Raw genomic sequence first — 12,147 nt, 5'->3', positions numbered from 1 at the left:
CCACTACTACTAGTAGTACGTGTCGACACACACACACACACACACACACACACACACACACACACACACACACACACACACACACACACACACACACACACACACACACACACACTTGTCTTGGATCATAATCAACTGCCAGCAGCTGTGACCAGGGACGTCCCTCCCTACAGGAAGATCACGCAGACTGCGTGGGGCCTCACCTCGCGAAAGGGGCCTCATCGTGCGGAGGGAGCCTCAACTGAGCCGCAAATGCGACGCACCTATGCACATTTCCACTGCAGCACGGTTTAATAGTGTGGCGCGGCACGGTTCCGCCGCTGCGAGGCTCCACTAGCACCCCAAACCCCCCGTCGACGCTCGCGAAACAGAGGGCCTCAGCATCTAACTTTGCGAGGGGCCTCAAGTTGGCCAGGGACGGCCCTGCGTGTGACCGGCGCAGCTTAACCTTCGCTTGACTGTGTGTGGTAACTCTCTGCTTTTCTAAATGTGTGTGTTTTCTGTGTGCTTGCAGGTGCCAGTTAAAGATGATATTGGGAAAGAGGTTGCTGATAATAAAGCAAGCTTTAAATCGTAAATATTTAATCAGTTGCGCCGTTAGAACTCTGGGCAGAAAGCTTATTTATTTGTAATATTTATAATTTTCTGCAGGTATTTGAACAAATCTACATGAATCAAACTGCATTTTTACATTTCCCAGAAGGACTTTTCCCTCAATGCATTCTTGTTTCTCTAGCATGCAGATGAGTCTGAGCTGCAGCTGCTTCAGGCTGCGTTAGCAAACGCTTCATCTGGAGCTGGCAGTGTTTCAGGTCAGCTCCACTCAACTGAGACTCACAGGAGACTTCGTGAGAAAACCGTTATGTAATTTCCCTCCAGCATGCTCTCAAAAAAGTGATTATTTAAAATACGGTATGCAGTATTTATTTTCCATATTATGGAAACATTCGCAAAAGCTTGTAGAATAAGGAAAATGTATTATTTTTAATTAATTTCTATCACTTTCCACTGACATAGAGCAGAGTGAATGCCTGGGTATCTATGAATAGATGTTTTTATACTGTAATGTTGTGTTACTTCTTTTGCTTTATATGTAATGTATTCAGTCGCAGAGCTTGCTCTCAATGGCCTTAGTTATGATGGTATATTTAATACATAGAATGTGTAGCTAGACGGGATAATAATTCAAAATAAAGTTGTAAAACTAAGTCTCTTTTCTTTTTTACTATTCCAATGATCCTCTGGTAAACACACCAGATAAAGCACAGAAGGAGAAAAAGCAATGGATTGTCATTAAGACGCTTCAACTACAGATTTTTCAGTGACAATCACTAAAGAAAAAAAAAGTATGACTGCAAAAACTGCTGATCAATATAATGCTTTGGACAGATAACAACAAAGCAATACAATCACAAACCACGTTCTGCCTCACCTGAACGTCGGTGCAGTTACGAGCTGTTGCTAAGGTCTTGGCGGCGATGACGTGTGACGTCCAGTGGAACAGCCAGTAGTCGATGGCGACCATGAGGGTGTGTTTGAGGAGCTGGAACAGGAGGAGCAGGGTGAGCAGGACGACCCCGGCGGAGGACAGGTAGGTGCCGCAGGAGCGCCAGGGGATGGTGGCGCGGTGACGCATCGCCTGGGACATGATGTCTTCATCGTCGCTCTCCTCCAAGGACTCCTCTGGGATCAAGACAGAGAAATGTTCAAATGTTTCAGAGTGGTGGTTCAGTGTGAATTATAGAGTTGTGTCGGATAACATTATCGCATTTTATAATACGTAATAAAAGCTATTGGTAGTTTACATATAAGACTATTTCTGCATTTACCTGTGGACTCCAGTGAGTACTGCTCAAACTGTTTAACTTTTCGGACATTCCTCCTCTTACCCTTCTTCCTAGAAGTATTATTATTGTCATTCTATCTATTTCTTTCCTGTTCTGTCACCTTTTCTGAGACATTTCTTCGTTGTTTCCCCTTGTATCTGTCTAAACAACAACTCCTAACCCAGAAAAGGAAACCAAATAGGACATATTCTACAGGCCACATCATCTAATATCATGTTTTCAACACCAAGTGTTTTTCAGGGGTAATGAAGCAGCCATGAATAGCTGGCTGGGGGTAATGACCTCCCGCCTCCTCCCTTCCCCTGATGTAAATATAAATCACATCACATCATGCAGAAAGGTCTGGAGCATGAGGCTGCTCCAGGGGGTCTAACAGGCTGTTAGAGAGGAAACCGGAGGGTAGCGGAGAAAAAGAAAGCGAGAAGATGACTGACTACTGTAACTACTATTATCTACTGTGCACCATGCTGGCATTATGTTAAACTTGAGGAGTTGGAGTGACAAATGATTGGGGAAAAAATGTGAAAAAGAAAATGATGAGATTCTAAGGGGGTGGGAGAAGCTGCGAGTTGCTTGCAGCGGCACGATGCCACAGACTTGTTTTACACTCCATGCTTTCTGGCCACACCTGTTCGCTCAAACATGAGGGCAGCAGCTTGTGCTGGAGACATCCCATAAGTCCACTCAGAAGTGCCATCAGCGCACGGGAGACAACTCAGAACACAAATAAAGAGTACAGCCACTGCAGCTGAGCAACTCCTCTGCACAGTTAACAGCCAAGATAAACAGTTAAAGGATTATAGTCGGTGTGAAGCACGAGGCTGTGAGAGAGAGAAGGTGCTGATATATCTGTTTGCTGAGAAAGTCAAAAAGACATGAGACACATAGACAAGAAGAGAGTCTGGAGCATTGTAAAGTTTGCATTTGGGATGGAATACATTGAGAACAGACAGTTATGCAGATCATTCAAATAAATGCAGCAGGACGTTCAAATGAAGCGGATGAGCTTTTAGAGTAAGAGGTGCTGCTCCTCGGCAAATAGACACAACAGGAGAAGAGAAATGATATTCTGCCTTTATTATGAAGCTGAAGTCGGTAAATGAATGACTGCAGTTGTATGTCAGGCATGCAGCTTTTTCCTGTAACCGCTCACCTTCCTCGTCCTCTTCAGTCCTGGCAGCATCTCTGGAGTACATGGCCCTCCTCAGGTTCTTCCTCTCCATATCTGTCATACTCGCTGCCTCTGTCTCCTGGAGGATAAATAAAGAGAAATACATGATTCTCCTGAGAATACTGAAGGGTCAAATCTGGTGAGAAAAGTCCTTCCCAGCAGCATGGGATTGTTTGCACCTCTCCAGAATCTAAAAGTGTTTTATCAACAAAAAAGCAAAGATTTAAAGTCACTAATGACTCACTAGCCCTTTAAATGTGCAATCATTAATCACCGACTCAAACTCCTGGTCCTTTCTGTTCATCAGGGTTTTCCACTGCTCAAAGAGGTCGGGCTGGGAGTTCTGGATGTCTTTCAGAGTCCCTTCAGCCTGGATAGTGCCATCCTTCATGGCAATGATCTAATCAAAACATACAGAAAGGTAGATAGCAGAGATGAAATCTTTAGTATGAGGACACATTGGAAATGAGGCTGCAAAAATCTGGGTTGTTTCTGACATAAACAATCTGCATCCCAAATGAAGTAATATAATGTTTACATCATGAATAATATAACACCATTACAAGGGAACAATCAATTACTGTAACTACTTGAGAGTAAAGAGTCTGTACACCTGCTGTTTATCCAGTTAAAGAGGCCCTATTATTGTTATTTGGGGTCTCCCTTGCCTGTAGTGTGTTATATCGGTCAGTTTCTTTGCCACACACTCCCCCCCACTTCAGTATAATAGTAGCATCATTATGTTACACTCGCGCTTCTGGGCGAGGGGCTCTGGTTTCAGACAGAGGGTGAAAAGATGTGCTGCATCACAGACAGGATGAGAAAAATAAAGACCTTTTTGAACATTAAAGCATGTAAATATGTCACATTAGAGGCATAAAATACAATGAATAAACCTGACAATTAGCATAAAAAGGCCCCATTAAATCCATAGCTGGCCATACCCAGTCTGCGTGTGGGAGATACTGAAGTTTGTGAGTGACCAACACCACCGTCCTGTTCTCCTCTCGAAGGAGCTTGAGGATGCCCTTCTGCATCAGATGGTCACTCAGGTGGATGTCTAAGGCAGAGAATGGGTCATCCTAAAAAAAAACATCATTACAAAGATTAAGAAATCACAATTTAAAAAACAACATTCAAAGTTAGAGTTTTGTGTGTGTTATTGCGTGGTTCCAGCTTTTGATAGGATTAACAGTTTTGTTCATTGTCATATATGAGTGTCACTTTATCATCTTAGAACTTTAGACTTTATTCAGACTAAACAAGAGAATGAACAACATCACTGTGGCATCCAAGAAATTGTGAATAGAATTTTCCTTACTTTTTCTAACATTTTATAGCCTAAATTATTAATTAAGAAATAATAATCCGTCTGAAACTGACATTATCTAACTGACATTTAAAAGTTTCATTAAGCTCCTCAGCCCTGCAGCTCAGCTTTAGAATGTGTTACCATGTGTGTCACGCATGAAGGCATCACTAAAAGACTCACATCAGAGTTCTTATTAAAGTTTCAAAAACGACATTTCGCTTTGAATACAGAATGTGTCTGCTACCAAGGTTGATTAAAGTGCAATCCAAGAACTAAAAACCTTCTTGTAAAGTGTGTGTGTGTGTGTGTGTGTGTGTGTGTGTGTGTGTGTGTGTGTGTGTGTGTGTGTGTGTGTGTGTGTGTGTGTGTGTGTGTGTGTGTGTGTGCGTGTGAAGACTCACCAGGAAGACCACGTTGGTCTGTTGGTACAAAGCTCTAGCTACGCTGATACGCTGTCTCTGTCCCCCTGACAGGATGATACCCTGCGCCACAGGGCAGACAACTTTATTACATGGTTTTACTAGAGAGAAGGATGAACATGATTACATCCATGAATGCATGTGGCATTTAGCCCCAGAGACAAAGGAGATCAAAGTTTATTTCCAGAATGAAGAAATCATGACGGTTCTTCGGCAGTACAAGGTCAGTCCAGCTCCCTCCATACAAAACATCCAGGCTGCACATTAATGATGACAAGTGATTCTGCAGTACAGTAAAGCACAGTGGGAGCATTGGGAACAAAAAGAACACAGACTATCCTAAATGTTACTGTGACACTGACCCGCTCCCCGATCTCTGTCAGCTCCCCCTGTGGAAGGATGTCAATGTCAGGCTGGAGGGAGCAGGCCTCGATCACAGCATTAAACCTGCCGGGCACAAACAGACAGAATACAAGTGAGGACAGCTGCTAATTCAAGCCAGAAGGAAACGATGGGTCTACTCATTATTAACCTAACAGCTAATAGCATTGACAGTAAATCAATATGAATAATTATCTTACATATAACTTGCAATTAGGTATGCTCAACACAACCAAAAAACCGTAGAAGGAGTTTAAGCTGCCTTTATTGATCCACATGAGAGATTCAGCGCTTGCGTCATCAGACTTTCTTCACCAGACACAGAATAAGAGGCAGATTCAAAAAGCGCAGTCACAATGGGAAAAAAAAGTTCATTGCTGCATCAATCAATAATTCATGTTTAGATTTAAATAAATCACATGTTGTTTAATAAATTGCATTTCATTTCTATATATTATCCTTATGAAATGATACCCACAAGATCTTTAAACTTACGGCGACAACATGACAGGTTGACAGCTTAGTGATTCAATAATAATGTGCCACAGCCCAGAGAAGGCAAATTATTCCTGTTTTAAGTAGTCTGCAAAATGTATCCCATTGCCGTAACCTGATGAATCTTTATGAGATTATTAATGTGCCCTCACCAGCTGAATATATATTTTGAATCCAAATCCAACAAATTACAAAATCTCCAGGAATAGATTTATGAATTCAGAGTCACATAATGGTTTTGTTTTGAATAAAGGAATCAGTCATATATTGCAGGACAACATGCCTACCAATGTATGGCACACATTAAGCCACAAGCCTGCAATGGAGATGGACAAGTTCATGAAACAATATTGTGTTAAAGCTGCAGTTGCTGATGTTCAGTTGGTTTATTGTGTGACTTGTTAATCATCTTTGTTCAGCGTATTAGCATGCCACAAACAGAACACCACTATTTAGATGATAGGTTAAGAAAAGGAATGTAAAATTGAAAGACAGTCAGACGCCCAGCCAATAACATGTTCACCCATAAAGGAAGAGTTGAGCCTTCCAAGCCAAAAATGATGAATCATGACAGGTGCAGATATTTCTTTTTTCAACTTTAACTTTTTTAAATGCGCGCTTGTAATGCAACATGATCGAAAGATTTGCAGTGTCACTCTTTAATATCTTTTTTTGGAAACACCTCGTGCTGAATCCCGTAAGTGATTTGGCTCCTCTGGATCCAACCAGAACATTAAGTGACAGAATGGGGGGGCGAGAGAGGAGTGTGAAGAGCAAGACAGAGGAGACAGCGAGGAGACAGCGAGGAGACAGCGAGGAGACAGCGAGGAGACAGTGAGGAGAAGCAGCGCAGGTTGGGCAAACATATCCCCAGCAACAAACCATAGCGACCCATTAGATGTAGTTTTTTAAAAAACAGTCCATTAGAGTCAGAGAGAGCCTGGCCATAAATCAGAGCAACTAACCTTTCAAAAAGATCATTTGTTGTAAGGATACAAACTGTGAGCGTGTGCGTCTTTGTTTGAATGTAAGTCATTACATGAGAGTGTGTTTGTTTTTGATTGTGCCCACGCAGGCGAAAACAGCATATGTTCTTGAGCCAGGAGGGAGTGAAACTGTGATGGACTCCAAGTGAAGAGACACAAAGACAAATCCTGGTTCGCACGGTCTGTGTGTCAAAACAGGTTAACTGGGAAGTCCCCAACTGGCATATTTTACTGGATTCACAGTGTTGACTTCAACAGACATCAACACATCCAATTTACCCCGGTGGCCTCAGGGAAAAAGAAGGTTATTGGCTCTAATTTGTCTTAACAGCATGGCCTGGCAACACATTGATTACCCTACTTTAATTACCAACTCATTTTAAAGGAGAATGACCTTAGACAGTTTGTTTAACTTTGATTAAGGTGCCACAGCGACTGTAATTAAGCAACAAAAGAAAGTTCAGTAATTATTGTGGGGATGACAGCTTACGCACAGTGGTTACTAATGCAAGAGTACATTCTGGAGAAAAGTTAACTTGGAGAGAGTCATCAAACAAAACTAAGGAAAAGAGATGAAAACAGGATGTTAGGAGGCAACCTTGACAAATCAACCCGATCAATTGTCGGATTTGTACACTTAAAAGTAATACAATCTTATTCAATAGCCAGGCAGGCCTTTAATAAAGATGATGATCTTTATGAGTTTCTTAAAGATGAGCTTGTCCATGATTTTATGGTGAGGTTGAATAAGTGTGTTGCATTGTGGGAGGAGCCTGCGACTGAAGCTTCTGTGCATTTGACAATAAAGCCTTTGAATGTTGAAGGCTACCGTTTTGAATGCTGTTAGACTAAGATGTTTTTCTGATTATAAGTCTACCACATTGATACTGAATGAATGAGAGTAAACTGAATAGAGCCAAAAGACCCCACTTTGAATCAGTTTGAACTGCAGTCTGTCCTCCACAGAAACATACAACAAAAGTTTTCTTTAGGAATCTGGTATTTCAGCTTGTAAGAAAATGTGCGTTTTGCACTTTCCTATAGCACCACATCAATGATGAATTAAATGTTTTGGTTGTGGCAGCAGCTGTGGAGAAGCTCAGCAGGTATAACTTTTTATACGGCTCAGGAGGTAGAGCGAGTTTCAACTAGTTAGAAGATTTGCTCGTCACAAATCCGAAGCAGAACTTCCTCCAGAAAGCATTTCCATCGGTGTGCGGGTGCATGAGGAGCATTAGATCCTGATCAGTAGTTTGATACCTTGTATGGCAGCACCGATGTCAGTATATTGAATGTGAATGGCTCAATGCTGACATAAATAAATACAAAGTCAGCTTAATAAATAATAAAAGTTCATTTATCATGCATTTTTCAAGAGTCTGGTTTGGTGCAGGGAAGTTTTCCTACCTAGGTTTGATCATGGGCATCTCGAAGGTGATGTTCTCCACCACGGTGGAATTCAACAGCCAGGGCTTCTGGGAGGCGTAGCCCACAGCGCCTCTCTTCCTACCAGAGGTTTTAAAACAAATGCAGAAGTTTCAAAGAATCAATAATCTGCTCTCAATCTTAACATTTTATATCGCATAATTTGTTTTGTTTAAGAAATTTAAGGAACTATTCAACCTCCGGACACAGGGACTCTTTAACAATGCCTAAAAAGAATAAAAAGAATACCTGATGAATAAAAAAAACGTCCTGGAGACTCATAGTGATGTGTTTGTAAAGTAATCTGAAGGTCATGGGTGAATATGTCAGCAGACGGAATATCTTATTCTATATTATCTTCTTCTGGATAAGCTTACAAATTGCTTTTCTGCTTCACTGATTACAGTGATGTGTCTCCATGGAAACGCCCTGATTTTAACTTGTTATTGTCTGAGCTCACCTGATTTCTCCGTCACCTGCAGCATCTCTTTCTGTGGGGCTGCAAAGGAAACACACACACACACACACACACACACACACACACACACACACACACACACACACACACACACACACACACACACACACACACACACACACACACACACACACACACACACATACACAAACGCCTTCTCTTCATTCCACACTAACATTGAAGGTAAAGTCGTGACAGTTTCATCATGATCTCTGTTTAGTGTATGCTTAGGGGAGTGATAAGGTCATAGCCCCGAGACCAAACATTTCAATAAGCATTAAACTAAAGTATATTTGTATGTAATTTAACTGAAATACCCCACACTGACAGCATCATGCAGCCTCTTTAATGTAGTCTCATCTGTTCTTGCCCAGCATGACACAGCTTTTATGGTCACTGCTGCTGGAGTCTATAAATAAAACCTCTCTGGTGGAGTTTAGAGGAATGTCCTCTTATCTACAGACCCTCAGCCCTACTCATGCTGCATGTGAGTGTTTCAGAGTGTGTCAGTTTGCCAGCTGGCCCTGTTTTTAGAGATGTTCTGTGTCTTTCTCTCTCTGCTATGAACCCTGATAGTGAGGTTTGTACCGGATGGCTCCGCTGAACAGGATGGGGTCTTGGAGGATGATGGAGAGGCGAGACCTGAGGGTCTGCAGCGGCAGCTTTGAGATGTCGATGTCATCGATCACAATCCTCCCTGTAATAGAACAAAAAATCACATTACACATAAATTACACTACAAAGAGCAGTGACATTTTGGATTTTTGACACTTTTGGATCCTGTAGTATTTTTTACTTTTTATTTTTAATTATCCAGCATATCAACACTGTTTTGTTTATATTTGATATAACATTTTTAAATTAAAATTTTAATTTTTTATTCTCTTTTCCACTTTTTAAATTATTTTAAGTATTGTATTTTAATGTCTGAACACACTTCTTTTTCTGTGATCTGTCTGTGTGTCTGTGTGTCTCTGTGTGTCTGTGTGTCTGTATCTCTTTTCTCTGACCTACCTTTCACTAAATTGAATTGAAGCATAAGATTTTACTGTACCCTCAAACATGTCCACCATGCGGAAGAAGGCTAAGGAGAAGGAGGATTTGCCGCTGCCTGTCCAGCCACAGATCCCCACCTGAAAACAAACACATCTTCACCATCACTGAAATTCAATCATTTATCATATTAACCTGGTGTTTGCATTTGAGTTCTTGTGGTTACTGAGTTTGGCTACCTTCTGTCCAGGGTTGATGTGTGCGTTGACATTTTTGAGTACAGGTTTCAGAGTGGCGTCGTATCGGACGCTCAGATTCTGGATCTGGATCTCTCCCTCCCCGGGCCAGCCGTCAGGAACCTGAGACGCAGCTGAGGCAAAAGCAAAGCACGTCACGATTTATTTATAGATGATGTTTAAATGAAATTAACAATTTGTTTTAATGCCAGGAAGTCACTAGCCTCTTTGAAAAAATCCCTTCAGAATCAAATTAAACATGAATGTAAGATTAGGCTATTTAAAGGCTGATAAGCGGGCATGATGATGATGATGATGATGATGATGATGATGATGATGATGATGATGATGATGACACCTTCTTTGGTTGACAATGATGAATGAAAATGTCCAGGCGTAAATCTCAGACAAGAAACCAGATATGATTTGTTTGTGAAGATGGCATTGTTAGTGTGTCGCTGCACTCACTGAGCAGTCCTTCATAACTCTCTGGTTCCGTTTTGAGCAGGCCGTTAATCCTGTTGACCGAGCCAAGCTGTACCTCCATGTCTGCCAGGTTACGCACCATCCAGTTCATGTAGTTGGAAACCTGAGATACAGAGGGAGGAGGAGGAGGAGGGTAAATGTTACTGTAAGCAGACATTAACCCAATTAGCTTTTTATTTTAGCAATTTGTCAAAGGGTCTAATGATTTAGGTAACATAAGATCAAACAGACCTTTTCAGTTCATCTATAGAATAGTAAATCCTCTTTTGGAGACACATTCACTTTGAATGGATAACAATCATGTATTGAGTAAGACCTACGTTTTATTAAAATCATGTATGTTGTAGCTTGTGTTTTTATAAAAGAAGAACTAGAGAGCAAATGTGTTTTGAATTCACTTATTATCATATAATCAAAAGCTGTTTTGTATTTTCTGCAGAAAGAACAAAAAAGTGAACAAGCAGCTAATTATGCATCTTGATCTTATCCTCCTTTTTAAAATCTCTTCATGTGTCTCCCCCAAGAAATAAAAAGAACAAGAAATGGTTAAACTGTTGCAAGTGATATTTTGAAGCTGTATGTTTTTTTTAATTAATAATCCATATAATCAGGGAATGTCTTCTCTATAACTAGAAAAAAACAAATTGTGAGTAAAGTTAAATAATATAGTTAACTAAGCTTAGGGCAGAACATAACACTTTATTTCAAATGGCAAGTTTGGGGAGGTTTGGCTAAAAACACCTGTATTATTCTTTAAAGGTGCAAGTTTACAATGTGCAAGTTTACAAGCTATAAAACCAACACACACACACACACACACACACACACACACACACACACACACACACACACACACACACACACACACACACACACACACACACACACACACACCATTAATTGGGCAATACAGTTGACTCTGAGAGGAACACATTATTGACTCCACCTTCATGCTGTAATGATTAACACAAAACAAACACTAACCCATATCCCCCCCTCCCCCTCTCCATGGCAATCATGTCACTGCCCTACATGAACACATCTATCATTAGCTGTGATCTTATCCTCCCTGAAAATAACGACCACCACCCACTCCAATTTTTTCTTCCTGTAATTTGCTGATATGGAATTCAGCGCCAGCCTGTTCTCAGAGGATCTGATTCCTCGGGCTGGGATAAGTGTGTCAACACAGCGCGGGGGGCCGGGGCTGGCTGTTGCTGTTGTTGGTGGTATCCTGCTCATCTAGTGTATGTGCTAGTGTATGTAGTCTCTGTCAGCAGCTACGTCTTCATTGGGTTAAATACTGAGGTAGATATTTGGGAGTTTCTTTTGTGTACATACATATATTATTTTACATTAAAAAGAAAACACCCTGACTTTATTACAGTAATATATGAACAGTGATCTAAACCATGACAATAATTATTTCAAGGAATGTGACATAGCGTGTTTAATATAATCAATCTTTAATTGACATAACAATATTTTGTTTAAATCTCACACTTTAACTTTCACTGTGCTCTGACTAGGAGTAAATATGTTTTTTATTTGTTTTACTTATTGTGTAATTAACAACGTGTGCATACTAAGCCGTTTTTTTCATTTTATCTGCACTATCTGCTGTTGTAATCATGTCAATTTCCCCTTTGCGGGTCAAATAAAGGATTTCTGATTCTGAAATGTGCTGCCCTACAGTAAACTGTCACTCACCACACAGTTCTGGTTTCTCTGGACACTCACACCCATAAAACATTATGCTATCAATAGACAGAGATCTTAAAGTTTCCTTTTTAGTCAGTGACAAGACAGCAGCTGTCAAATGCTCACTGACATACTTTTGCCAATTGTGGGGTGTTTATGTGTTTTTGTGTTTTTGTGTGTGTGTGTGTGTGTGTGTGTGTGTGTGTGTGTGTGCCTT

At 40.9% G+C, this 12,147-nt stretch overlaps 2 protein-coding genes across 2 annotated transcripts in view; both read right to left on the bottom strand.

Moving 5' to 3' along the window:
- The window catches only part of LOC104940786 (ATP-binding cassette sub-family C member 8-like), a 13,942-nt gene extending 4,875 nt beyond the window's left edge, over positions 1 to 9,067 (bottom strand). The window contains exon 1 of the mRNA XM_010765766.1: positions 8,832 to 9,067. The gene's annotated coding sequence lies outside the window, so the exon portion shown is untranslated. The remainder of the gene's footprint in view (positions 1 to 8,831) is intronic.
- Positions 714 to 12,147, bottom strand: part of LOC104940949 (ATP-binding cassette sub-family C member 8-like) — an 11,800-nt gene continuing 366 nt past the window's right edge. The window contains exons 2-10 of the mRNA XM_010765972.1: positions 8,497 to 8,535; positions 8,019 to 8,117; positions 5,112 to 5,196; positions 4,732 to 4,812; positions 3,963 to 4,100; positions 3,293 to 3,418; positions 3,001 to 3,097; positions 1,433 to 1,683; positions 714 to 827 (exon numbers count right to left, since the gene is read on the bottom strand). Coding sequence (XP_010764274.1) covers positions 714 to 827; positions 1,433 to 1,683; positions 3,001 to 3,097; positions 3,293 to 3,418; positions 3,963 to 4,100; positions 4,732 to 4,812; positions 5,112 to 5,196; positions 8,019 to 8,038 — 912 coding nt within the window. The 5' untranslated portion in view covers positions 8,039 to 8,117; positions 8,497 to 8,535. The remainder of the gene's footprint in view (positions 828 to 1,432; positions 1,684 to 3,000; positions 3,098 to 3,292; positions 3,419 to 3,962; positions 4,101 to 4,731; positions 4,813 to 5,111; positions 5,197 to 8,018; positions 8,118 to 8,496; positions 8,536 to 12,147) is intronic.

Source organism: Notothenia coriiceps, unplaced genomic scaffold (assembly GCF_000735185.1).
Source record: "Notothenia coriiceps isolate Sejong01 unplaced genomic scaffold, NC01 NC01_scaffold00000290, whole genome shotgun sequence".
NCBI lineage: Eukaryota > Metazoa > Chordata > Actinopteri > Perciformes > Nototheniidae > Notothenia > Notothenia coriiceps.
The sequence above is the reverse complement of the archived record's forward strand: the minus strand, read 5'-3'. Positions and strand labels throughout refer to the sequence as shown.